Source organism: Labrus mixtus, chromosome 24, assembly GCF_963584025.1.
Source record: "Labrus mixtus chromosome 24, fLabMix1.1, whole genome shotgun sequence".
In the NCBI taxonomy this organism is placed as follows: domain Eukaryota; kingdom Metazoa; phylum Chordata; class Actinopteri; order Labriformes; family Labridae; genus Labrus; species Labrus mixtus.
In genome coordinates, this window is record NC_083635.1 from 579,888 (window position 1) to 606,672 (window position 26,785).

The 26,785-nt window shown below is 44.8% G+C and overlaps 5 protein-coding genes and 1 non-coding gene across 6 annotated transcripts; 2 read left to right on the forward strand and 4 right to left on the reverse strand.

Moving 5' to 3' along the window:
* Positions 1-5,585: 5,585 nt before the first annotated feature.
* Positions 5,586-8,862, reverse strand: LOC132959372 (dTDP-D-glucose 4,6-dehydratase-like). The gene is made up of 12 exons (XM_061032317.1): positions 8,595-8,862; positions 8,210-8,276; positions 8,060-8,128; positions 7,866-7,956; positions 7,624-7,772; positions 7,351-7,449; positions 6,758-6,817; positions 6,619-6,662; positions 6,378-6,543; positions 6,247-6,302; positions 6,069-6,166; positions 5,586-5,983 (listed from the first exon to the last, which is right to left on the reverse strand). Exons 1-12 carry the CDS (start codon positions 8,639-8,641, stop codon positions 5,889-5,891), a joined length of 1,041 nt encoding a protein of 346 aa, XP_060888300.1. The 5' UTR covers positions 8,642-8,862; the 3' UTR covers positions 5,586-5,888.
* Positions 8,863-9,290: 428 nt separating this feature from the next.
* On the forward strand, positions 9,291-13,361 carry gpr180 (G protein-coupled receptor 180). Its single transcript, XM_061032316.1, has 10 exons — positions 9,291-9,522; positions 10,068-10,211; positions 10,287-10,381; positions 10,663-10,768; positions 11,389-11,569; positions 11,796-11,845; positions 11,938-12,095; positions 12,234-12,431; positions 12,503-12,580; positions 12,722-13,361. The coding sequence occupies exons 1-10, from the start codon at positions 9,387-9,389 to the stop codon at positions 12,869-12,871; spliced, it is 1,296 nt and encodes a 431-aa protein (XP_060888299.1). The 5' UTR covers positions 9,291-9,386; the 3' UTR covers positions 12,872-13,361.
* Positions 13,362-13,416: 55 nt separating this feature from the next.
* Positions 13,417-13,498, reverse strand: trnas-cga (transfer RNA serine (anticodon CGA)). Its single transcript has one exon. It is a non-coding gene; the product is annotated as a tRNA-Ser (tRNA).
* A 5,475-nt stretch (positions 13,499-18,973) lies between these two features.
* On the forward strand, positions 18,974-20,453 carry LOC132959565 (gamma-crystallin M2-like). The gene is made up of 3 exons (XM_061032677.1): positions 18,974-19,061; positions 19,146-19,388; positions 20,117-20,453. The coding sequence occupies exons 1-3, from the start codon at positions 19,053-19,055 to the stop codon at positions 20,390-20,392; spliced, it is 528 nt and encodes a 175-aa protein (XP_060888660.1). The 5' UTR covers positions 18,974-19,052; the 3' UTR covers positions 20,393-20,453.
* Positions 20,454-21,369: 916 nt separating this feature from the next.
* Positions 21,370-22,274, reverse strand: LOC132959566 (gamma-crystallin M2-like). Its single transcript, XM_061032678.1, has 3 exons — positions 22,165-22,274; positions 21,778-22,020; positions 21,370-21,684 (listed from the first exon to the last, which is right to left on the reverse strand). The coding sequence occupies exons 1-3, from the start codon at positions 22,171-22,173 to the stop codon at positions 21,415-21,417; spliced, it is 522 nt and encodes a 173-aa protein (XP_060888661.1). The 5' UTR covers positions 22,174-22,274; the 3' UTR covers positions 21,370-21,414.
* A 3,271-nt stretch (positions 22,275-25,545) lies between these two features.
* Positions 25,546-26,550, reverse strand: LOC132959562 (gamma-crystallin M3-like). The gene is made up of 3 exons (XM_061032675.1): positions 26,413-26,550; positions 26,022-26,288; positions 25,546-25,881 (listed from the first exon to the last, which is right to left on the reverse strand). The coding sequence occupies exons 1-3, from the start codon at positions 26,419-26,421 to the stop codon at positions 25,603-25,605; spliced, it is 555 nt and encodes a 184-aa protein (XP_060888658.1). The 5' UTR covers positions 26,422-26,550; the 3' UTR covers positions 25,546-25,602.
* Between the last annotated feature and the right edge of the window lie 235 nt (positions 26,551-26,785).

Here is a 26,785-nt window from a genome sequence, read left to right on the forward strand (position 1 = left end):
CTCAGAGCAAACTGTCGCCGATGGTAGAACCAAAAACCAAACGTGTAATGGCGGCAGTACATTGAAATTATTTCTCCGTGTCTGTTGGAGCGACTCGGTGACTTGTTGCTCTGCAGAGATCCACTTGTCTTCTCCTCAAACAACAAACTCTGGATTCAAAGACAGATCCAAAGTCAAGAGTTCAAACTGTTGTCGCTCACTCTATCCTGGAGAGTCACATGAAGAGTTTCCCTAAAATCAGTCTTTACACCTTACCCATCGCTTGATTCACCACGTCATCACATCTGTTCATCACGTCATCACGTCTGTTCATCACGTCTGTTCACGATCACTGAAAAGACGATGCTGCGTTTAGGGACCGGTGTTGAAGATGCTGCGTTTAGGGACCGGTGTTGATGATGCTGCGTTTAGGGACCGGTGTTGATGATGCTGCGTTTAGGAACCGGTGTTGATGATGCTGCGTTTAGGGACCGGTGCTGAAGATGCTGCGTTGAGGGGCCGGTGTTGAAGATGCTGCGTTGAGGGGCCGGTGTTGAAGATGCTGCGTTGAGGGGCCGGTGTTGATGATGCTGCGTTTAGGAACCGGTGTTGAAGCTCATTTTTCCCCATAAAATGTTCAGATAATCGTTGTTGTAGCATGTAGCATAGCATCATGTCTTTGGTTTAATCTTCAGGCTGTGAGCATCGTATAAATATTAATTAGATTAATTACCTCTGTTGTCCCACTCTACGAGTCCCTGTCCACTGATCAGAGACGGTTTGAATTAAACGCACCTGTCCTCTGATCAGAGACGGTTTGAATTAAACGCACCTGTCCTCTGATCAGAGACGGTTTGAATTAAACACACCTGTCCTCTGATCAGAGACGGTTTGAATTAAACACACCTCCACTGATTTCTGATTATGATTCATAATGATTTCTGCACAGACTCTGTTTTGTCTCACCTGTCACTGGTCAGTTTAAAGGAGGATGGTTAAATTGCTGATGACAATCAATGATGAAGGATTTTGGGAGTAGTTTCCATGACAACAGAATATTTAAGTTTACCACCTTTTTCTCCCAGATAAACTCTGCGTCTCTGAGGGGTTTTGCTGATTCATGAGCTTGATAATCATCATCAGTTTAGACATAACTAACTCGCTAACACGCTAACAGCTAGCTCAGAGTGTGAACGTTCACATTCACAGCTATTGGCTGCTTGAAATGCCAATCAATCTTTACAAGTCCCGCCCACGCTTCCTGTTTCAAAGGAAAACACATAACATGCTAACTGTGTTCGCTGTGACAGAGATTTCAAACCTTTTTTTAAACTCTTAATGTCACAGAGCGTTAATTTTTATAACTTTTCATTTAATAACTTTTTAATATCAAACATCAGACCGATGTCATCCATCGTGAGGAGACAGGTGTGTACTGAAACTCATAACCTTACAGGTGGAGAGACACTTTATTCTTTGGACACTACAGGAAGAAATCACCTCCAAGTGTGTGTGTGTGCGTGTGTGTTAAAACATGTTGTTTTGAAGTCTAATATTAATTATTTTAAAGGGCACAGAGAGTTAAAAACTTTGTGAATGAATGTGGTTCAGTGTGGAAACGTTGCTGTGCCTTCTAACGGCCACTAGGAGGCAGACAGAACTACCGTTAGTGTAAGTTATTGAGTTACAAAGCGCTGTTCAGACACAGATATATGCAACTCTACCTTTCTTAAGGCTGTATTTATTGTTGGATTAAGTTCTCTATGTATGTAAAAACCTGCTCATCTAATGCTAAACATTAGCCTGGTCTGTAAGCACTACCACTAGCTAATACTAACATGTTCACTGTGACCTTGTTAGCATGCTGTTAGTGTGTGTGTGTGTGTGTGTGTGTGTGTGTGTGTGTGTTCGCTTTTAATGTGAATAAAAACTTAAGTTATTTAATCATCACAGCTGTTACGTTTAATAAGAACAGCTTGTTTTAATCATGAAATCATCACGGCTCCATACCTCCATTTTCTTCCTCTTGCGAGGTCGGGGTTGCAGTGGCAACAGGTGAAGTAAGTGAACCCAGACTTCACCTCTACCCAGCAGCGGTTTCCAACTCCTCTTGGTGGGATTCTGAGGCATTCCCAGACTAGACCAGATATATGATCCCTCCAGAGAGCTCTTGGTTTACACAGGATCTCTTTCCCAGTTGGGCATGCCTGGAAAGAAAAACTCCAAAAGGGAGGTGTCCCTTTTAAAAGTCAAAGCTCCTGACACTTTCTCTGAGGCTGAACTCAAACTACACTGCAGAGGAAACTCATTTCAGCAGCCTTTATCTGTGATCTTGGTCAGCAGCGTATGAACGTGTGTGAATGGGATTAGGTGCTTCTGATGGACTCTTTACACAGCAGCCTCTACCATCAGTGTGTGAATGGGTAGGTGTGACCTGCGGTGTAAAAGCTCTTCTTTCAGTCATTACCCGTAGCACATGATTATAGATGAGGGCTGGAAAGAAACCAGTTAATCAAAAACTGTGCCTACAGGCTCGGCTCCCTTCTCACCATTTCGGTCACTTGTCTGTGGATTGCTGAACCAATTCACCTGTCAGCGTTACGGTCCATCTTACCCCTTACTTGTGAACAAGACCCCAGTCGCAAACCGCCCCTATGCCCGCTGGAGGTCCCAGCACGGGAAGGCCGACAAAACCACGGTATCTGCAGAAAGCAGAGATGAGACTCTCGGGTCCTCATCAGTGACCTTTGCTAATGTTAAAGGTAAGGCTTCCCCCAGATCTCCACACTGCCTCCCCTGCAGAGGATGTGTTTGTTGGGTTAAGTAGTTCCTCAAAGTACTCCTTCCACCATCCAACAATTCCCCTAGTTCAGGTCAGCACTTGGGCCCACAGTCTTGGGCGAACCTTGCATTCCTCTCTTTGGCCATCTAATTGTTTTACCAGAACTTCCTTCAGGCCAACTGAAAGTCCTTTTCCATAGCCTCCCAGAACTCCCAAACCCTGGTTGTTGCTTCTGCAACCATAGAAGCCGCATCCCTCAGAGCTGCTGAATACCTGCCGGCTGCTTCCAGAGACACCTGGGCAAGCCAGCTTCCTTCACCGCTGGTGGACACCAACGGGTTCTGAGGTTGCTCCCATGATCAGGCAACGGTCTTCTAGCAGCCGCTTTCAAAATGTAAGGCCAATGAAGGCTTTGAGCAGGCACCACTTAGACTCCTGTCCCAACTTCCTCCTGGATGCACAAGAAATTCTTCCGGACGTGAGGATGGTAGACCTCATGGACAGGGGCCTGACGGTCCCACTTCACCCGCACTACACAATTAAGTTTACTAGGACTGTCTATCTGATCCAACTCACCACCAGGCAGTGATCAGTTGACCTTCTTCTCTTCATCTTAGTGTCCAAGACCATATGGTCGTAGATCTGATGAAACAACCACAAATTCAATCATGGATCTTTGGCCGAGGGTGTTCTGGTACACCAACCAACATCCCTATTTTCAAACATGACAGTTATGGCCAATCCATGACCAGCACAGAAGTCCAATGACAAAACAACGCTTGGGTTTTTGCCCAAGAAGAACTATAGGGTCCTCAGCGGAACCATACCAGGACCCCACCCAGAGAGTCCAAGAACTCCATGAACTCTGAACTGCAAATCAGTCAGAGCCATCCTCTGAGGTCACAGAGAGGTCACCCTCTGTTTACCAAGGGAACGCTCCAATAAAGAGGCACTCAGCTGGTCAGCTGGGGGCTTCTGAGTCTGGTCCCCCCCCCATTGGAGCTTTCAATCCTTTTTTTTAATTAAAGAGTCTTGTGTAGAAATTCAGCACTTTAATTTTGAATCTTTTTCAAAATCCTCCAATGCCTTAAATTCCAGCAGATAACGTAAAGTAAACGTTAATATGGCAACAGACACACTCACGGTGTCTCCATGGTAACACGTCTGTGTAAATTGGTGAACATTAAAACGGTGCTACGCTCCCATTGCTGCATCAGAAAGACTTCAAATCCCAGCATGCTTTACAGGAAGCTGTGCAATGAAAGTCCTGTGTGTGTGTGTGTGTGTGTGTGTGTGTGTGTGTGTGTGTGTGTGTGTGTGTGTGTGTGTGTGTGTGTGTGTGTGTGTGTGTGTGTGTGTGTGTGTGTGTGTGTGTGTGTGTGTGTGTGTGTGTGTGTGTGTGTGTGTGTGTGTGTGTGTGTGTGTGTGTGTGTGTGTGTGTGTGTGTGTGTGTGTGTGTGTGTGTGTGTGTGTGTGTGAGACCAGGTGCAGTGACTCCCTCTCTGGGTTGTGTGTTTGAGCGTCGTCTACAGAGTTGTGAGACTCTTGTGTAGTTTTAACGGTTGTGCTAAATTTATTTTTCTACGCTGAAATAAAAGATATTTTACAAAGAGACAGAGACACTGAGTGTTGGGCTAAGTGTACATTTCTATTTTTTCTGGGGTAGTGTGAGCTTTCTCTTAATAACCCAACGTGTGCACACGCTCTCTTCAATATGTCAAAAAAACACACACAAACAACACACAAATTACACACCAGAACGGTGAGGTTTGAGCTGCTGACACACACACAACCACACACACATACAGAGCTGCTGACACACACACAACCACACACACATACAGAGCTGCTGACACACACACAACCACACACACAGAGCTGCTGACACACAGACACACACACAGAGCTGCTGACACTTTATTATTATAAAACATAAATCATCTGTCAGTCTGTGTTAGTGAACTCTAACTGGACTTAATTCTCACTAGTTAAACTGGGTTAACTGGTGTAAACAGACGGTGTGTTTTGATGACATGTTGAAGATGTGTCGGCATGCACATGTTACCTTTAAATAATCAGATCACCTGTCTGACAGGTAACCTCTCCAACAAGCCGCCATCTTTAATCTGAGTACTGAATTTGACTTTTCCACCAAAATGCCAAGGTTTGGATTAAAAACTAATAAAACGCTCGTACGACAGTTTTATAAAAAATACAATAAAAACATGGAGTTAAAAAAAAAAAAAGGTTCTGTCCAATCAGATTCTTTGCTTTTATTTAGCCCCTCCCTCCCGGATATAAACGTCTTTAAGTCTTATAAACACACAGACTGAGCTGTGCTTCTATCGCTGTGTTCTCGTGAGCTCGATATTTTCAGGCGAGTGTGTCAGGTGGGACAGTCCGACCAATCAGGAGCCAGCAAACACCTGGAGGACGGTTTTAATGCAGGTGATCCAAAATCTGTGCTCCTTTCAGCAGCTTTATGCTTTTTAATATATCAAAGATGAGTGAAAGAAATGGAATTTGGCCGCAGTTTCTCTGCTCCTGATTGGTCAGCCCTGCCCCCCCCCCCTCACAGCAGCCTTTAAGTAGTTTCTGCTTCCTGTATTAGTTTAGCTGCAGCCGTGCACGTAGACGACACCGCACGAAGAACACGGCGACTGTGCTTCTGATTGACCACAAATAAAGTTTGATCTGAAAACGTCTACCCTGTTTGTGATTCTTCTTCTGTGGTGTTAGTCCGGTTTCTTCCTCTGTGTTGGTTTCTTCTGTGGTGTTTTTCTTTTGTGTGTTTGCGTGCAGCACAAAGAGTCTGACAGCTCTATGTGGTTCTTTTTTCAGTTTATTGAATGGTTTGATTGATTCTGTTCATTTTTGGTCAAACATTTAGAAAAATATATATCTGACACAGAAGTGAGACGATCTCTCTTTACACGTTGTGGTGTTCAAAATAAATTAAAGTTGACCTGAAATGTTTGTGCTTTCAAATACACCTTCATATCTTCATGGTATGAATGACTTCTATCATCACTAACCAGTGCAGGGAATGGAATCAGTACTAAGACCCCTGTCACCCCTTGTGTATCTCATCAGGTCTGAGTCCTGTCAGTCGAGCTGCAGAGCCCACTCATGTGTCCATCACATGTTGAAACTCTGCTGTGATTGGCCGTTGGTCCTCTTCTGTGTTCCACCAGAAGTCTGGGTTTTCCTGATACCATTTCACTGTGGGACAAAACTTAGGGATTAAAACATGTCAGTCAGGAAACAGCTGATTTACACCAGGGTGTGTGTACACCTGTGTGTGTACCTGTGTGTCTGATGCCCTCTGTCCAGGTGACATTCTCCCTCCAGCCGAGCTGCTTCAGTTTGTCACAGGTGATGGGATACCTGAGCTCCAATACCGGCCTGCAGAGGTCAAAGTGAGCTTCAGGTGTGTGCATGTCCAATGTGTGTAACAGGTGTGATGTGATTTATTGTGTGCTCACCTGTCAGGTACAAAATCCAGCCAGTCGTTCACTTGAGAGTCTGGAACATTCTTCACCTGAACACATACAGAGCTTTCATTAAGAAACGCCCCCTGCAGTCTGTCTTGATGAACTACAGCGTGGTAACCCACCGTCTTAATGAGCTCCCTGGCCAGGTGCGTGATGGGAATCTCAAAACTGGTTCCTACATTGTAGACTTCTCCCACAATGCCTTTCTCCAGAAGCAGCAGCAAGGCATTGACGGCGTCGGCCACAAACAGGAAGTGGCGAGATTTCGGGAGTGTTCCCTGGATGGTGCTGAGGACAAGAGAGAGTTTTAATCTGGAGAGCCGGATTAGAAATACACCAAAATAAAAGCTTTAACAGACGTACCACTTCCTGTTGTTGCGTAAGAGAGAGAGAAACCTCGGGATGACCTGAACACAAAGAAGATTAAAAGGGCTGGTCGGCCATGTTGGATCTCATGATGTTAATTCACATCGTCCACAGCGGTGTGTTTATAGTTTTCTACCTTCTCAGTATACTGCCGCGGTCCGTACACGTTGTTGCTCCTGGTGATGATGACAGGAAACTACAAACAAATACAAACAGACTGACTTCAATCAGTTATTCATCAGGCTATAACCCTAACCCCCTCCTTTTACAGTGTGTGTGCTGCACCCCTTAAAAAAGCGGGAAAAAACAGGAACTGTTGTAGAATGCAGTGATGGTGTTTTTCTGTTTTAGCCGGCCTCCAAACGTGCGGTGAAAAAAAAAGTGCCAAAAAAATGCAAAACAGAAAAAATATTATTTACATAAGCAAAGATGGACGGGAAGGTAAATGTTCCACAAACACGAGTACCAGGGACCTTCTCTGTAACCACAACCAGGCTGACCTGTGAGTACCGAGCAGCCATCTTTTTCCACCAGCCAATAGCTGCTCTCACAGGGCTGTAGCTTGCGGTTCAGGTACAGAATTGGCGAGTGCAGTTGTTAGCGCTGCGATCGTTGAAAATCGGGGCACCACCCTCCTGTACCCATCAGCCAACCCCACAAAAAAAAAAAAAAAAACCTTCTTCTTGGAGCTGCAGAAGTGTTTGTGTGTCAGAGTGTGTGTGTGTGTACCCTGTGTGTGTCCCAGTAGGACAAGACGTGTGTCTCTGCAGCAGCTTTGGTCGCAGCGTATGGGTTGTTTGGCCTCAGTGGACTCGTCTCATCGCAGCCCTGCAGACAAAACACACCGGTTCATCTACCACAATCCTTCACTGCATTGTGTCAAAAAAACATAAGCAGCGAAAATGAAGAATGAAGCCAATGAGGAAGACAAAACTTCTACGATGATGACGTCACTGAGACTACGTCCATGTTTCATACGTGATGAAGTGGAGGTGTGTTCACCTGTCCCGGCCCCGCCCCGTACACCTCGTCTGTGCTGATGTAGATGAAGCGGTGCAGCGTGTGAGGAGCCCGATGAGCGGCCGACAGTAAAACTTGCGTTCCTTCAACGTTCACCCGGTGGAAACATGACGGAGACTCAAACGACGACTCTGATTGGACGATTCAAACATGATGATATTAAAGTTTTAACCTGATCTCACACGTGAATTATCATTCATTCATGAACGAAAATGGTTTCTTACCAACGTGAGTTTTTGCCGCCAGGTGAAAAACCACGTCGATGTTTTCTGTGTTGAAGATGTGATTCACCAGCTGAGGGTTACAGACGTCTCCCTGGAGAGGAAATATGATTCAAATATGAATGATAGAACCTTCTGATGTTTTTGTTATCATGTCACAGTTTAAATAAAGTTAAACCATTTAAAGAGTTTCTCACCCTGATCAACGAGTAGTTGGATCGGTCCTCCACAGCCTGCAGACTCCTCCTACTGCAGCAGTAATCCAGCTGACAGAGACACACACAGGTACACACACCTGATTACACACACCTAGGTATACACACATGGCTCACACAAGTAACACTCACAGTATCCAGGTTAATGATCCTCCAGTCGGGATGTTTGAGGACCAGTGAACACACCAGGTGAGAGCCGCTAAACAGAAACATACACACTAATTAATTAACTAATTAGTTAAAAAGGATGCTAAGATGAGACATGTTTGTAAATAATAAGCTTATGTTTAGGAAATATTATTTTTCACTTTTTTATCATGAAATGCTAATATCGTTTGATTTATATAGAATCATATCACCAGTTTACACGGTCACCGTTTACACTGAACACTCCTGTCACCAGTTTACACGGTCACCGTTTACACTGAACACCCCTGTCACCAGTTTACACTGAACACCCCTGTCACCAGTTAGCACGGTCACCGTTTACAATGTAAAACTGTTTACATTAACTCACATAAATCCAGATCCTCCGGTCACCAGAACCGTCCTGTTGGACTCCATCAGTCCTCACATTTACATCACCTACACACACACATGGCCAGCACCCACACCTACTGACACAGACACACAACTACTTACACACGATAACATCTTAATTTAAACACCAGTATGTGGCACAGCAACTACCTAGCATGCTAGATGGCTAACTGTCGTGCCCTTTTCGTACTCTGTTCAGAAAAGTGGACACGTTGAGCATTTTGCGACAGTTACCAGCTGCTTTACGACAGTGTCGACACGTTGATAATGGGCGGAGATGTTATCAAAGTGTACACAGATTCTAATAGGCTGTCGTTCATTAAGCTTCGTTATTATTGGATGAAAATCAAACCAGTCAAACTGTCAACCGCGCAGACTTGTCATCAAAGTGACGGGAAGCTAGCTACTACTTATATGTTACTTCCTGTTACCTTTTCAAAATAAGAGAAGGTGGTAAACATTGTGACGTTATTTGCGGGTAAACGATGTTGTTTCGTTGTTCAAATTAAGTAGGAGTGGTTTAAACTGTTTCAGACTTACGTGTATTAAACTGTTTCCAACGTGAGACGCGACTTCAGAGGTTCTAGTGGATTAAGACTGCGTAACATAGAAGTCTATGATCGGAGCTCAGAATGACGCAGTTTCCGGTCTGATCCGGGCTAACTTCAGCTAACTTTAGCTAGGCTGACTGTGTTTACCTCTGTCTCCGTGGCGCTTTGAGTCCGTCAGCTCGGGTGTGTTTAGGTGTGTAGTGACTAAAACATTAAACATGTCGTGTCTGCTCTCTGTGGTCGTGTTCACGCTGCTCGGAGCGGAAGTTTGGAGTAAAACGGTTACCGGACAGTTCAGGAGCGGAGCGGCGCGAGAGCACGGAGGACAGTTCATCTCCTCATTCATGTTTACAGGTGTGTGTGTGTGTGTGTGTGTGTGTGTGTGTGTGTGTGTGTGTGTGTGTGTGTGTGTGTGTGTGTGTGTGTGTGTGTGTGTGTGTGTGTGTGTGTGTGTGTGTGTGTGTGTGTGTGTGTGTGTGTGTGTGTGTGTGTGTGTGTGTGTGTGTGTGTGTGTGTGTGTGTGTGTGTGTGTGTGTGTGTGTGTGTGTGTGTGTGTGTGTGTGTGTGTGTGTGTGTGTGTGTGTGTGTGTGTGTGTGTGTGTGTGTGTGTGTGTGTGTGTGTGTGTGTGTGTGTGTGTGTGTGTCACTAGAACACACCGCAAAGACTGCAGCCGGCAGACACCCCTATGATAACTCTCCATGCCAGCAGGCGGCGGTAGTCTAAAATCGTCATTCCAAAAAGGGGAAACCGGAAGAGAATGCGGATAAATAAACCGTTGTTATGATACGAGGCGACAATTTTCTCACTGCTCTCGCTCAACACTCGAATTATAGGAACTTCAAATGGAGAATAATGTCTGATAAAAAGTTGAAAATGGCGCGTGTGTGTGTGTACACAGGGGACAACGGTCTATTGGTGTGTCGGCTAGAGGACTCGGCTCTGGCTGCAGAGAAAGAATCCAGACTCCTGCTGTACCCGGTCTTGGATTTGGACTCGGACGACCTGAGCTGCTCTCAGAGGCTGTCTCGAGCTCAGTTCAGCAGTGAGTACCTGAACAGGTGACATCTGATTGGTTCCTCCCCTCTGTCACTCACCTCTCTGTCTCCTCCTCCTGCAGTCCTCCTTCATCAGGACGAACACAACCTCACCCTCCCCCGTCAGGCCTCCCCCACCACTTGGAGGGCTCTGTACGCTGACAGGTACACCTGCCAGGTAAGAGCGCCCCCTAACACACACACACACACACACACACACACACACACACACACACACACACACACACACACACACACACACACACACACACACACACACAGAAACTGAAGCCAATCAGAACTCTTCACACAGGTGAGAGCTGGAGAACGACAAAGAGTAGGATAAATTAAACTGTAGGTGAGACTCGGATAATAGGAAGAAAAAGGATGGATGGATGTATTTGGTCTCCTTTTGTTCCATATTGACTTTCTCCTTTTACCTGCCATGTGTCTCCCCAGGTGAGCTCAGAGATACCTGCTCTTTCTGACCTCACCTTCACCATCTTGATGTTCAACCCTGACTCTGCGGGGAACCCTCTTGACCACTTCAGTGCCCAGGAGGCAGGTCAGACCTCCCCCGTGCTCCAAGTGTTATTATTTCTATTCATGATGTTGTTAATGTTGTTGGTCTCCTCAGTTTTATTCCTTTATTCCAATTGGGTTACTTTGCCCTTTGTTCTGTCTCTCAGGTCTCCTCTGTTTTTATTCCTTTATTTCATTTGGGTTACTTTGCCCTTTGTTCTGTCTCTCAGGTCTCCTCTGTTTTTATTCCTTTATTTTATTTGGGTTACTTTGCCCTTTGTTCTGTCTCTCAGGTCTCCTCCGTTTTTATTCCTTTATTTCATTTGGGTTACTTTGCCCTTTGTTCTGTCTCTCAGGTCTCCTCTGTTTTTATTCCTTTATTCCAATTGGGTTACTTTGCCCGTTTTTCTGTCTCTCAGGTCTCCTCCGTTTTTATTCCTTTATTTCATGTGGGTTACTTTGCCCGTTGTTCTGTCTCTCAGGTCTCCTCCGTTTTTATTCCTTTATTTCATCTGGGTTACTTTGCCCTTTGTTCTGTTTCTCAGGTCTCCTCCGTTTTTACTTCATAGCGAGGGTTAACTTTGCCCTTTGTCCTGTCTCTCAGGTCTCCTCAGTTTATGCTTTATAGCGAGGGTTAACTTTGCCCTTTGTTCTGTCTCTCAGGTCTTGTCAGCTTTTACTTCTTGCTGCTGTTGGCGTACTTTGTCTCCGGCTGTATCTACTTTCAGCCTCTGTTTCAGGCTGTGAGGAAAGGCGGGCCCATGCACACTGTCCTCATAGTGCTGACTATCGTCCTTACCCTACATGGGTGCTCCGCCATCTGCAACTACATTCACCTGGCCAGGTAACTCTGTTACGGTATATCACACATAGACAGGGCTTATATTTTGCCTGATGTGATATTTCTTTTAACAAATTAATCTTTGTATCTTTATGATGAATTTCTTCCTCCAGAAATCACAATGTTTGTCTATAAATGAATGTGCACATGTTTACTCTGACCTTCTGTTAACATCAACATTCAGTGATTCAGAGGATCATGACCTTACCCCATGCTCTTTTTCTTGCAGGTACTCTAGAGATGGTGTCGGTATTCCTGTGATGGGCAGCCTGGCAGAGTGTACGTCTCTTTATAATTCTGTGTCGCCCCCTGCAGGCCGGGACGTGGCGTCTCAGGCGTTTATATTCCTGACTCTGTGTCGCCCCCTGCAGGTTGGGACATGGCGTCTCAGGTGTCCATGCTCTACCTTTTGCTCAGTCTGTGTCTGGGCTGGACACTGGGTCGTGGTAGGAAGCCTCAGTCCAGACCGCTGCAGTGGGAACGCTCGCCGGTGTCCACGGCCGCTGCTGTAGGCGGAGTCATCACACAGGTATGAAGGTGTACTCTGAAACATCATCTCTGTCATATTAATATTTGAAAAAGAAGAAAGGTTGGAAGGATGAGTGATACTGCCCCACAGTGAAAGAATCCCAGCAGAGATGATCATCTTATGGTGTGTTTGTTTCAGGGTGTGTTGTTGCTATGGCAACAGTTCTCCGACTCTCACAGTGATCATCACAGTTTCCACTCGGAGCGGAGTTTGGCCTTCCTGTTGCTCATCGCTCTCAGACTGATCGTCACTCTGCTGCTCGCCTCCGTCCTCTACCAGATCACATCCACGGAGAGGAGCACGCTCAGAAGAGACTTCTACCTGAGCTTCACTAAGGTACGCCCGGCACAGTGCCGCCTTCATTTTTTACAATAATCATTATAAAAACATTATGATTGTGTCCATAGGGCTGCTTCTTGTGGTTCCTCTGTCAGCCTGTCCTTGTCCTCGCGTCGGCCATCTTTGACGAGCACCAGAGAGAGAAGGTTTGAACTTTGACCTCTCCGCATTCATTCATCTTTTAAAGCCTTGTGTATCTACATATCTGATTGACTATAAATCAATCTTGACCTCTAATTGACTTTCATTTAAGTCCTGGTCTAACCCTGGTTCTGGTCTCCCGGCAGGTTGTGACTATAGGTGTGGTCCTGTGTCAGTCTATCTCCATGGTGATCCTCTATCAGCTGTTTCTGTCTCGCTCGCTCTACTGGGAGGTGTCCTCTCTCTCCTCTGTGTCTCTGCCCCTCACCATGTCCAACCACAGGGGGCGCTACTGAGCTCTCATCACCATGTCCAACCACAGGGGGCGCTACTGAGCTCTCATCACCATGTCCAACCTCAGGGGGCGCTACTGAGCTCATCTTTAACTCCCTGATGGTCAGAGCATGACTCAGGTCTTGGACCTGGAGGGGATCCTCAGGGTCTGTTGAGAACCAAGGGACTGATTTCTGTTGGCTGACTGGTTTGGAAACCTGACCATAGATGATGGAGATGTCTGTGACTCTGTGATGAGACGGACTAGACTGACCAGACAGACCGTGTCTCTGTGAGGAGATTGACCAGACAGGCGGCGTCTCTGTGAGGTGTTAAATGTCAACAATAAAACTGTTTCAAATGTGATACCTTCTGTAGTGTAACTCTAAAAAGTCTGTCCAGGTCTTGTTCATTTAATCATGTAAAGTTTTATTTATTTATTTCAGTTGAATTCTGAAACCAAACTTCTACAAATAAATATTTTTTATGTAAACTAAAAAACGATTCACTAAATCAGCCGTTTGTGACGTCATTGTATTATCGTTGTATTTGAAATAAAACTAAAGATCGTCACGAACAGGATTCGAACCTGTGCGGGGAAACCCCATTGGATTTCGAGTCCAACGCCTTAACCTCTCGGCCACCGTGACTACGCATGTACGTCATTACGTCACTGAGGCATTTATAGGACATACAGTCAGAACCCTCTCCGTGACTAGAGTACGGAAAGTTGGAATGTCTCTTTTGTGAGTGAGCAAAAACTTCTACACGAATTCATAGGAAAATATCATTACATTAACAAAACATATTTTACCCCCCATGTGATGACGTCAAGTCGGCAAGTCGGACACCTATTTATTTCCCCAGTTTCCGAGTTGCTGTTCCGACTTGAGCAGGCATTCACGTGCATTTTACAAGTCGGAAAATCGTATTTCCGATGTGTCCGACACCACATGAATGCTTCTTTTTCGTCTGTGTTTGTAGTTTAAATAGATCTTTATTGCTCTAAAATAATTTATTTAATCACCATAAATACTCTGATGTTAACTGTATTCAATCTGATTGTTTCTAAATTAATTTTAATAATGTATTTATTATTAAATCAAATTAGAAGGGTAAAATGTCCCTCACGGTTTCCGTAGACTACGGCTCTACTGGAAACATCCAGCAGCTCCCAGCATGCCTTGCGCAATAATTAGTTCATGAACAAACGTAATTCCAGTTCATATAAAAGTACTGCACTGAATTTAAAACGACATGTACTCTGAACATTCATCTCTTTATTCTCCTCTGTAACCTTCATCACATGATGTTTGTGTGTCACCGCTCAATTCATGTCAACCTCAAACCTGAAACGTTTTAGTCAGAGTACTGCTTTCACCCAGGGTGCCTGAATGCAGCACCTAGCACGTCAAACAGAAGGAGCAGTCTGATTGGCCGGTCGGTGAAAGCCCCGCCTCCTACAGGCGAACTGTAATGAGAGTGTCTGTGAGCGGAGTGAGCAGTTCACAACGACAGGAGCGAAAATGATCAACTGGAAGGTAAACTAGCTTCTTTACCTCTTTAAACCGCTTTAAATCTTTATGTATATCGCGTGTGTGTGTCTGTGGTTGTGTGTGTTTGCGGTTCAGTGCGTGTTTGCGTGCGTGTGTGTGTGTGTGTGTGAAAACACTGAAACACTCGTGGTTTGTGAGCCAAGTCAAAAAGGTCTGACGTTTTTCTCCCATTTAAAGAAAGTTGTTTAAAGTTTGGGAAGCACGTGCCCTGCAGCTGTTTCTCTCCATCGCACACCCCTCCCCCTCCCCTGAAGAACAGCTGATTAACCCCCTCCTCTGTGAAGAACAGCTGACATACCCCCTCCTCTCATGTTGACTTGGAAGGGAGACCTCCAAGTCTTCCAGAACATTCTGCCTCTGATCGTGGACAAGTTGCTCCCACTGCTTCATTGGCGGCGTATGAATGGATGAGTTAATACTGATGGACTCTTTACTCTGCAGCCTCTACCATCAGTGTGTGAATGTGTATGAATGGATGAGTTAATACTGATGGACTCTTTACTCTGCAGCCTCTACCATCAGTGTGTGAATGTGTATGAATGGATGAGTTAATACTGATGGACTCTTTACTCTGCAGCCTCTACCATCAGTGTGTGAATGTGTACGTGTGACCTGCGGTGTAAAAGAGCTTTGAGGAGTCAGAAGACTAGAAAACAAATATACAAGCTCTTGTCCATTCATCATGATCTCTCTGTTTATGCCCCTCAGGCTTTGGACAACGTCCCCTTCCTGCTGTACGTCCTCGCGCTGAAGACGCTGCTGCTGTGTCTGGCCTTCGCTGGTGTGAAAATTTATCAGGGTAAGAAAGCAGATGAGGCGTTAAAGAAGCAGAACGAGGCGAGGAGGAAGCTTGCCCTGGAGACGCAGGACCTCATCAACAACATCAACAACAAGAAGGACGACTGAGAGGGACATGAGGTAAAGCATCTGTTTGATAACCCTAACCCCATCCTGGTCTCTCAAACAAACGGCCTGATGATTTAAAAAGATAAAGAGTATTTCAGGACGTTCTCTGGTGAAACCTCCAGTGACTGACACCGAAAGAAGAATTCAGAACATGAAATCAAAATCAGTCAGGATATAAAGAGTGAGCCTTAGGAATGATGGAGTGCTGAATAAATGTATTGAAATAGTTAAATACCTACGTACCTGTATCAGGTTATCACTCCTGCTCTAATTTCAATCATAATAAATTAATATTGACATACACCTTATAACTTATCTATTAGGCTTTTTATCAAATCATGTTCTGTCTACTTTTTTGAATATGTTCTCACGTGTAGTTGCATTAGATTTGTGACTTTTGAAATCTAATTAACGTAATCTTTATTGTTATTATAACATGAGTTAAATAATATTTATTACTATAATAACACATGAGTGACGTGACACGACTAAGTTCCACTCTTAGCCTGGTCCAGAGCAGACTTGTTCACCAGCATCAGTTTCCATGGTAACTCAACGAGGATTCATATAATCTACGTTGATTGACACACGTTTTAATCTGAATTCATTTCTGTGTTCTGTAGGAAACATGTTTCTGACCCGTCTGATGACCTGACGTGTGACCTGTCTGATGACCTGTGACCTTTCTGCTCACCTGACGTGTGACCTGTCTGATGACCTTTCTGATCACCTGTCTGTTGACATCTGACCTTTCTGATTACCTGTCTGTTGATCTGTGACCCGTCTGATCACCTGACATGTGACTTGTCTGTTGACTTGTGACCCTTCTGTTGACCTGTGACCCGTCTGTTGACCTGTGACCCGTCTGTTGACCTGTGACCCGTCTGTTGACCTGTGACCCGTCTGTTGACCTGTGACCCTTCTGTTGACTTGTGACCCGTCTGTTGACCTGTGACCCATCTGTTGACCTGTGACCCTTCTGTTGACTTGTGACCCGTCTGTTGACCTGTGACCCGTCTGTTGACCTGTGACCCTTCTGTTGACTTGTGACCCTTCTGTTGACCTGTGACCTTTCTGTTGACCTGTGAATTGTCTGTTGACCTGTGACCTATGGGCGGCTGTGGTTCAGTTGGTAGAGTTGTCGTCTCTCAACCAGAAGGTCGAGGGTTAGATCTCCGGCTCCTGCAGCAACATGTCCGATGTGTCCTTGGGCAAGACACTTAACCCTGAATTGCTCCCGCCGCTTAGTCGGCATATGAATGAATGGATGAGTTACTTCTGATGGCCTCACTACTCAGCAGCCTCTACCATCAGTGTGTGAATGTGTAGGTGTGATCTGCCCTGTAAACCTACACACGAGGTGAATACAAGCTCAAGTCCATTTACCATTTATGACCTGTCTGATGAATTGACTTATGACCTTTGACTTGTCTGTTTATATGGAGCGGGACTTCTCTTGTATATTGTGAACAGCTCTGTGCAGATATTTATAATAAATGATGTTCCACTCTGTTTCTTGTCTTCTTCTTTCATTGAAACTGAAGTCAGATGAGTTTCATAAACTGTGGTGTCAAATATTTCATTATTACATCATTTAGTTATTGTTATACCTGTTCTGCATTGAGTGCTATCCATCAGCTGGACTTCTGTTATCTGTGTTGTGATAGGTTGCTCTGTTTCTTAAAGCCGTAGGTGTGTCCATAAACTCACCTGGAATGTTGAATGATATTTAAAGGTCCCATATTATGCTTTTTCTGGTTTTATATGCTCTTTAGTGTGTTTTCTAAGTGTCCTGTGCATGTTAAGGCACATCTATGTGCAAAAATTTGAAGTCCGCGGAAACGCGGCTTCTCCTACGTCCTCCTGTTAGCTGCAGCATTAGCTGCATGTAACGCTCGGTTCTAGCCCCCCTCAATAAAAATTTGTCAGTGCGCCGTCATTGTCAGTGTGAGATCACTGATCTAAGCCCATTGGCTCGTTGTGGCAAGCCCTGTAGCTCATGTTGAAATTTCCGAGAAGCGTGCTGAGCAACTGACCAATGACGACAGAGCGGATCGGCAGACCAATCAGAGCAGACTTGGCCCACGTGGGGTCTAACAGTGTGGGCTCAGCAGAGTGTAGCTGACGGACTCAGAGCGTAGAGGGAGCAAGGACGAGCAGTACATGAAAACAGACACTTTTTTCAGACTTTATCTATTGTGAACGTACAAAAGTAGGAACATAGATTAAATATACGAACCCCAAAAAGGGCAGAATATGGGCTCTTTAATATGTAAGATGTAATTGAATCCTCCTGTCTGGGTGAAATAATCAGCTGTGCCTTCTCACTGTTGATTCTATAGAAATGTTCCTCCTGCAGCTCCATGCCGCCATCTAGTGGATGAACAGTAGAACAGTAGCAGCTTCTGTCTGACAGCATTCACTGATAAATAAGAAGGTCATCCAATCAGAATGAGCAGCTTAATGATACCTGGCCCTGCATGGAGCAGGTCCTTAACCCTTAACCCAGTGGACACTGGAGGGCAGCAGAGCACAGTCTGATCTGATTCTTCACTAAGTCCAACATTCAAAATCTGAATCTGATGTATTAAAACATTTAATATTTCATATAATACTATGGGTATTTTAAATAATATCTGCTAACGTTCCAAACCTGAATTAAATCATGAAGGGCTAAAAAAACAGATCAAATATTAGAAACCCAGTGGGATGTGTTCCTGTATTCTCTACAGGAACACGGTCACATTGTTTCTGGGCTCTTCTAACAGGGATGCTCCGAGCCTCCAATCGCCTGATGTATGGGGCTGTTTCTGTTTGAATGGATGATGTGAGCGAACTCATGATCTATAAAACTATAACCCTCAAACCTTTAATCAGTCATTTAAGTTTTCTTATTTTGAATGTACACAGCCATAAATTAATGGTGGGGGCTCAGAGGGGGGTTAATATCAATCAATCATTATTTGTATAGCATCAATTCATAAAAAGTTTTTACACTCTGTCTAATGAACATGAACACACACACAGGCATTAATCCAATAATCCCAATAATGCAGGAGGGATGTAGGGGTGAGAAATTGTAGTGGGCCGAACACTAAACCATGTGGAACGCCAGTTTATAAGAAGAATAGGTCTTAAAAAAAGAAAGAAAGAGAACAGAAGTCTCAGACTGAGGGGGCTGCCCACAGCAAGTGCTCCTGAGCAGTTTTGGGGTTTGGTGCTTTGCTCGGGGGCGCCTTGGCAGTGCTCAGGGGGTGGACTGGTGCCTCTCCAGCTACCAGGCCGATGTCCTGATTTCTATTTTCTTGGTCTGTGCTGGGACTTGAACCAGCAACCCTCCAATTCCCAACCCAAGTCCCTAAAGACTGAGCTACTGCCGCCCCAATATATACTATACAATAATATAGAGTTTAATGGGGGGGTCAGAGGGGGGTTAATATACAGGGGGGGGTGTTAAACATGATAAGTCTTTTTCAATGACGGGACAGATCGTGGCGTTTGTTTTGCTGATTCCGTGGCTCTGACCTCACAGAGGTCACACACCGAGCTGTTTTGATCAATAGTGATGAACATGTGAAACGTGCACAACAATAAGTCACACTGTAGAGTCGGCCCATACACAACCAGATCTGTGTTATAAGGACAATACTTTATGCTGTGCCATCAAACAGCTACTTAATATAAAAGGCCAGCGGCACAGAGAGCGTCTATGGAGCGCCAGTCTGCCCCCCACCAATGAACGATGGGAAAGGTGAGCGAGCGGCGAGGTTGTGTAGAGTAGATCATGTCAAATGTTTTAAAGCCCATGTGTTGTTGACATTAAATATCTTTTCAGATCATATTCTATGAGGACAGGAACTTCCAGGGTCGGCACCACGAGTGCATCAGCGACTGTGCCGACCTCCATCCCTACTTCAACCGCTGTAACTCCATCCGGGTGGAGAGCGGCTGCTTCATGGTGTACGAGAGGCCGCATTACCTGGGCCACCAGTACTTCCTGCGACGGGGGGAGTACTCGGACAACCAGCGCATGATCGGCATTAATGACTGCATCCGCTCCTGCCGCATGATCCCCATGGTAAGACTGACATGAAGTGTGAGTTAAGACAAGAGTCTTGACCTTTGACCTGATGAGTAACTTCCTGTGTTTGACTGCTCAGCATGTAAAAGATGAGTGGTGACAACAAAATACTCCAAGTTTGATTTCAGTGAACCATCATTAATAAATTGCCACACAGAGCAGGCTGTCTACACACTGCTGTTGGCAAGATATGAATCAAAAGTCACATAGAGCGAGAGAGGGTAGGGAAGGTAACCACAGGCTGGATTTGAACCTGGGCCGCCTGCTTGAAAGACCATAGCCTCCATACATGGGGCGTGCGCACTAACCACTGTGCCACCAGCGCCCCAAGAAGTCCTTTTCTAAAGATATATTTTTTGCCTTTAGTTGAGATGGCAGCTGAAGAGAGACCAGAAACATAACATAACTGCTAGGCCTCCGGCAGGAAATCATCCTGAGCTGATGGATGCTCTCATGTGATAGCTTAGTTAACATCCGTTTAGCTCTATGCTGAATGTTAAACCCCGCCCACCTGTTCCTGACAGCAGTTTAGCCCTGTCTCTAAAGGTTAACCCCCCCCCCATTGCGTTATGTTATAATTTCAGATTAAGACTTCCCTACTGATATTGAGATATTGATCTAAAACAGGTGGATAACCTCTGAGGATGTTTCATGGACAATGTTATCATAAATACCTCTGTGTTTCTTCAGTCACACTAATTTTTTAAATGATGTTCTTCCTGCAGCACCGTGGTTCCTACAAAATAAGACTGTATGAGCGTCCAGACATGGGCGGTCAGATGCAGGAAGTGAGCGACGATTGCCCCAACGTGCAGGACCGCCTACGTATGTCTGACATTAACTCGTGCAATGTGGTGGACGGCCACTGGCTGCTGTACGACCAGCCCAACTACAGGGGCAGAACCTACTACCTGAGACCTGGCGAGTACCGCAGGTACAGCGACTGGGGCGGAGCCAGTCCAAGGATCGGCTCGCTCAGACGAATCACCGACTTAAACTAGAAGCTTCTAAAACATTCTTCTTCTTCTTTGTTCTCAATAAACTTTTCTGGGCTTTAAACCATGTTTTTTGTCTGCCATGTTTTCTTGGATTTTGAGTTTGTGTGGAAGTTCCTCCCCTCTATCTAAACTAATCACAAACTGACAATAATGTTTACATCAACTGTCTCCTATCAAACCAAATTAAAACTTTTTCTGCTACAACAATGCAGCTGTGAGACCCAGTTCCCCCCACTGATAGACCTTCAAACCCTCCAACTCTAAACTCAACAGATCTTCAAACCCTCCAACTCTAAACCCAACAGACCTTCAAACCTTCCAACTCTAAACCCAACAGACCTTCAAACCCTCCAACTCTAAACCCAACAGACCTTCAAACCTTCCAACTCTAAATCCAACAGACCTTCAAACCCTCCAACTCTAAACCCAACAGACCTTCAAACCTTCCAACTCTAAACCCAACAGACCTTCAAACCCTCCAACTCTAAACCCAACAGACCTTCAAACCTTCCAACTCTAAACCCAACAGACCTTCAAACCCTCCAACTCTAAACCCAACAGACCTTCAAATCCTCCAACTCTAAACCCAACAGACCTTCAAATCCTCCAACTCTAAACCCAACAGACCTTCAAACCCTCCAACTCTAAACCCAACAGACCTTCAAATCCTCCAACTCTAAACCCAACAGACCTTCAAATCCTCCAACTCTAAACCCAACAGACCTTCAAATCCTCCAACTCTAAACCCAACAGACCTTCAAACCCTCCAACTCTAAACTCAACAGACCTTCAAACCCTCCAACTCTAAACCCAACAGACCCTCCAACTCTAAACTCAACAGACCCTCCAACTCTAAACTCAACAGACCTTCTAATACTCCAAACTTTGGACTCAACAGACCTTGAACTCAATAAACCTTTGAACTCAACAAACCTCTCAACTCAAGGACCCTGAAGAAATAAGGAGCCCACTGAAGAGTGTTACTGGAAAGCTTTATTGACAGTCGTTGACATTAACAGTGTCTCTCACATAGAGATCCGTCTGATGGATCCAACGCGGGGAGTCATGCTCCCCCACTCATTGAACCTCTTGTACTGACCGGGACGCAGCAGGTACTGCCGTCCCCGGTATTGTGGGTGCTCGTAGAAGATCCAGTTTCCATCCATCACGTTGCATGAGTTGATGTCGCTGTGATGGAAGCGTTCATGGAGGGAGGGGCAGTCATCGGTCAGCTCCATCGTCTGTCCTCCGAGCTCGGGGCGTTCGTAGATCATCATTCTGTGGGATCCTTGATGCTGCAGGGACAAGGTGGATTATGACCTCTGGGGCAGTGGACGACTATCAACATCATTTATTTTATCAATGATATCTCTAAAATCAATTCTTACCGAAGGGATCATCCTGCAGGACCGGACACAGTCGTTGAATCCCATCCAGCGCTGGTAGTCTGGGTACTCCCCCCTCCTCAGGAAGTACTGATAACCCATGTAGTTGGGTCTCTCATAGACCATCCAGTTTCCGCTGTCCACCTTGATGGAGTTACAGCGGCTGAAGTGTGAGTGCAGGTCCGAGCACTCGCTGCTGCACTCATAGGTGCGACCCTGAAAATTCCTGTCCTCGTAGAAGATGATCTGCGGGGGTTAAAGATCATTTTATTGAACACGCTGTTGACTAGTACGAAGGGACATTTTGAAACTTCTAGCAGATGAAGAAAAACTTCCAGTTCAGCGGTTTGTGATAAATGCATCCACGCACATCAAAACAAGCTGCCTTACCTTCCCCATTGTGAGGGCTGAGCGTGGTCACACTGAGCTCCACGCTTGCTTTTATAACCCTCAGATGACCCAAGTCATTGTCTTCACAACAAAGACTGAGCGCGTCAGCTTTTTTCGACACAACACACTGTGTGTTTAATGAGCCAATCAGCTGATTCCTTTGAGCAGGAGGTTTCCATTTCAATGGGATCTGGATGACAGCAGATCCCCCAGAATGAAATATAATTTATACCAACTTTATAAATCTATCTTCAATCATCAGGGAGAAAAAAGACACTTCATATCATGAAAACTCAGATGAAACTTGATGTGATTGTTCAGAGTTTCTTTTTAATGTGCATGTTAATCGTACAACAGGACACAGTTATCCTCATCAACACGAGAAGATTCTTGTTTTTCTTTACACATACAGTAAAAATACATGACATTACATTCAACACTCATTTCACGTGTTGGACTGAATATCTAACATGCTCCCCTGAAGCGAATATCAGCTCTGCCCGTCCTCTGAGCTCAGCAGCAGCTTTTATAAGATTGACTATCAGAGAGTGAAACGCTCTTCATGTCAGCATCACTCGTTCTTTTGGTTTCGGCTTTGTTTTCCTTCATCCCTCATATTGTGAACTTGTCTATGGACAAGCTCCAGAATGAGTTTCTGTCTGCACGTGACTCGTCTCATAGAGCAGAGCTGCTGACCAAAAAACAAACAACTCTAAATAGGAAGTTATTTACAGTTAATCAGATCCACAAAACGCCAGTCCAAATGCACATTTAAGAGTATTGACTCTAATGTTGTATGAAGTAGGGTTTCCTAATGCATATATATATACACCTGATTCTATGATGCAAATCATAAAAATGTCTTTCTTACAATAAAGATGTTGACTCTCATTTGATCACTTCACACTCAGCTTCAGTACCTGCTGTAGGTCACAGTCTGATGGGAACCAACAGAACCACACCATCTGTACGAAGCATAGATGAACTCCTGAGGGCCCCAAACACTCTAAACCTCCACTTTACAGCGCCACAGGAATGAGTCCTAAAACCCGGAAGTAAGTTAGCATTTGAGCGCCATGGGGTCTATCGTCTGAAAGTCAACGGGTTTGTGGTTAGATGCCTGAAATAAGGTCTGTGGTTAACACAAGCTGAAGAGATGTTGGCGTTTTGTTAAACCACATAAACTACGTTAGGTAATACCTCCACTTGTGAAGTTTGAAGTTTTTACTCGTCTTTAAAAAGGCGGTTGCTAACAAGTGGCTAAATGTGACTACAGTGGTTGTCGGGGATGTTAAACGTCATCACGCCGGACACAGAGGGCGGGAACTCTCTCACTAGTCGGAGATGTCTCCTGTAGGTTTAATCTTTAGGTTAAGGTGAATATTATGTTAGTAAACTATTTATTAAGCTACGTGGATTAGTTTATCAGAGATCGTCTGAAGCATAACGCTAGTGACGTCACAATCATCCGACCGTGGTCTAGTTAGCTTTAGCATAACGTGAGTTTCTGTCGGCCGCATTAACGCTTCAAACATCATAAAAATGGCGTTCATTTGTGAAGAAAACGCCTACGCTTCAGAAACGTGTGTTTACCACAGAGATTATTTTCTGCAATGATCCAAAATCCCATAGGGGAATTCTCGAGCTTCTTAACTACCTCAGCGACCCCTTCCAAGATTTCCAGACATATTGGTCTGTTTCAGGAGTTCCTTAAAGTGTTAACTTTTAACTAGAGCTGGGAGAAAAAAAAACAATTCACTAAAGCTAAGCCCTGTTTTCCCTCCTGACCCCTGACCCTAACCCTATCACAGTTTGCCGCCCTGAGGCCAACAGAGCTTCTTCTCCATTGCCTCTTGAACTCCCACCACACCCATTTTTTTCTGTCTGCAGCCACAGAAGCCGGTAACCTTCTAGAGACCTGTCTGCTGCTACTAGAGACCCCTAACCCCTTCACTGCTGTTGTGCACCAACGGTTCTTAGGCCATCGCCATGCAAACGCCTCACGTCTTCAGGTTACATGTCGTCGCAGCTGCTTCCACAAAGGAGGACTCAATGCACCCAACGTCCTCTGGGAGAGATACAAGAAAAGACAAAGACCTCAAGAGCCTCCTTAATAAATTCCAAGTTCACCCACACTACACATAGAGGTTAACAAAGTTCAGAAGCACCCCCCCCCCATCCTTTTGGTTGAGTGTTTTTGTTCTGAGGTCTGTCTGTCAGTACTTACACCATACAAAGTAATCTGTCATGTTTGAATGTTATACTGTATTTCAGATGTTTCATGTCAATTTATATTTGGCCAAAAATCTTTGTTAAAACCTTCATAATTAATGCTATGACTGCCGTGTTTGGCATCTCTCAGGTGCCCTTGCCTAAACCGCAATCAGATATAATCGCCTTTGTTACTTTATTGGCTCGACGCCTCATTCTAATAAGGTGGAAATCAACAACATCCCCTTCCCACACCCTCTGGGTAAAAGAGATTTTCAATAACTTAAAACTTGAAAGAATTCAATATACATTGAAAGGATCCTCTCGTAAATTCAGAGAAATGTGGGGCCCCTTCCTTGTTTATGCAGAAAAGATTATTTTCCCACTTGTTCCTGAATAAGTTCCTGCTGCTACCTCTTTGTCAATTAAGCCTTGTAATTATTGTATTGATGTATGTATGTATTGTTTCTTTTTTGTCTTCCCTCTTCTACTCTGCTTTAAGGACTGAGATTGTTATGCATACTAACAGCCGTGATCCATAGTATGACCAGACTGACCACCCTGTTCAAATGTTGTTTGTTTTTGTTTGTTGATGTTAACCTTGCAACACTGTCACTCACAAGTACTGTGAACCTATTGCCTCTTTGTGTACAAAAATTTAATCAACAAAACTGTTAAAAAAAAAACAGCTTTATAATTGTGTTGAAGCCAAGATCCAGCAGTTTTGATGAGCACATTCAGTATAGCCACTTTGATTCATGTAGCAGCACACAAGAATGCAAAACTGTGGCCCCGTAACTTTAAAGGGATTTTCACAAATCCCTCCTCAAAACTTTTCGAACATGTCAGACTGGAGACTGCCCCTGAATTCTTCCTGACTTTGTTTTTTCCCATATGCACCTCACATATGGGAGTGGGGGTGTCTCCTGAGGCAACAGAGCAGATCTAAACTTAGAACTACATCATACTGTATATTCCACCTAATTTAATGATGACTTTTTTGATGAGAACAGAAGAGATTAATGGATGACGATGACTTTATTAACAGGACAGAAGAGATGAATGGATGCATGACTGTCATCATTTCTTTTGACCTTGCCTGAATGATTTCATCGGAGCTGCATTTGAAATCCCAAAATGAAAGTCAAGGAAAGTCAAAGGCCACAAAGGTATTTCAAAATATTTTTTTATTGTTCCAAATGATGTTCATGACTTAAAGAACTGCCATCAGCACATGTCCATGATGCGCCTGATGGAGCTGATGTTGGACATGTTGTTCATGCTCATGTCGCGCAGGTTCCTGTACTCTCCGGGCCTCACGTACATCATCCGGCCTCTGAAGCCGGGCTGCTCGAACATCAGCCAGTGTCCTTCCATCACATTGCAGGACTGACAGTCCGACATCAGGTAACGATCCTGCAGAGACTCACAGTCGTCCATCAGCTCGTTCATCTTTCCTCCAAAGTTCTCTCGTTCATAGATCCTCATCCTGAACTGTCCCCTGTGCTGTTTGACAAACACAAACCATATTAGACCATCAGTTTCCCGGAACCTTTTTTACATCTGGACTCTGGATGTTTCAGGTGATAACGTTTGTAGTTCACATAGACTTAGCCAATCATTCCATTCAGACCAGACTGTCTTACCATGGGGATCATGCGACAGGAGCGGATGTTGTCCATCAGGGACATTCCCATCATACCCGCCATGCTCCCCATGCGCTGCAGGTCCGAGTACTCCCCCCGCCTCAAGAACACCTGATTTCCCATGAAGTTTGGGCGGTCGTACACCACGAAGCATCCGTTGTCCACCCGGCAGGAGTTGCAGCGGTTCAGGTGCATGTGGAGGTCGGAGCAGTCGCTGCTGCACTCATAGGAGCGACCCTGAAAGTTCCTTTCCTCGTAGAAAATAATCTGCAGGACAGAAGGGTACAGAGGTTAGAAGGAATCATGTTGGAGGAAGACAGGAACCAATCATATCTGCATCACACTGTATCTATAAACTAGAAAACATGAAAGCAGCACATGTTCATAGTACCCGGCCCATGATGACGGTTCTGGTTTTTGCCTAGTTGCCAGCGCAGGTCGACTTTTATAAGGATGATTGGCTGAAAACCACCTGTCACGCCTTTGTGTGAAACATCATGACTCATCACCGGCTTCACGTGGTCTGCATTCAATTTACAGCACACCTGAATTCTTATTATTGTATGGTGAATGTAGTTATATAGGTCATCACAGGTCAGAGCAGCGGCTAAACTTCATCAAAAGAAATCAATTTTACCTTTTTATTGTGAAAGCTCCAGGACCAAATGTGTTGAACATGATGTGCATCTATCTGTTTTCAGAATGTTCACTTTCATCATCACATCTGTTATTCTCTGTAAAGAGATTTTCACTGAGGATGTCTA

Bases quoted from the DNA above. Each gene is read 5' to 3' on its own strand.
- LOC132959562 (XM_061032675.1), bottom strand. The intron at 25,882-26,021 runs GTAAGACAGTCT...TTTGTCAAACAG, and splicing joins CCTGTCGCATGATCCCCATG to CACAGGGGACAGTTCAGGAT.
- LOC132959566 (XM_061032678.1), bottom strand. The intron at 21,685-21,777 runs GTAAGAATTGAT...TTGTCCCTGCAG, and splicing joins CCTGCAGGATGATCCCTTCG to CATCAAGGATCCCACAGAAT.
- gpr180 (XM_061032316.1), top strand. From the start codon at position 9,387: ATGTCGTGTCTGCTCTCTGTGGTCGTGTTCACGCTGCTCGGAGCGGAA. The intron at 12,432-12,502 runs GTACGCCCGGCA...TTGTGTCCATAG, and splicing joins TCTACCTGAGCTTCACTAAG to GGCTGCTTCTTGTGGTTCCT. The intron at 12,581-12,721 runs GTTTGAACTTTG...GTCTCCCGGCAG, and splicing joins ACGAGCACCAGAGAGAGAAG to GTTGTGACTATAGGTGTGGT.
- LOC132959372 (XM_061032317.1), bottom strand. From the start codon at position 8,641: ATGGAGTCCAACAGGACGGTTCTGGTGACCGGAGGATCTGGATTTAT. The intron at 8,277-8,594 runs GTGAGTTAATGT...GTTTCTGTTTAG, and splicing joins ACCGGAGGATCTGGATTTAT to CGGCTCTCACCTGGTGTGTT. The intron at 5,984-6,068 runs GTACACACACAG...TTTGTCCCACAG, and splicing joins AGAGGGCATCAGACACACAG to TGAAATGGTATCAGGAAAAC.
- LOC132959565 (XM_061032677.1), top strand. The intron at 19,389-20,116 runs GTAAGACTGACA...TTCTTCCTGCAG, and splicing joins CCTGCCGCATGATCCCCATG to CACCGTGGTTCCTACAAAAT.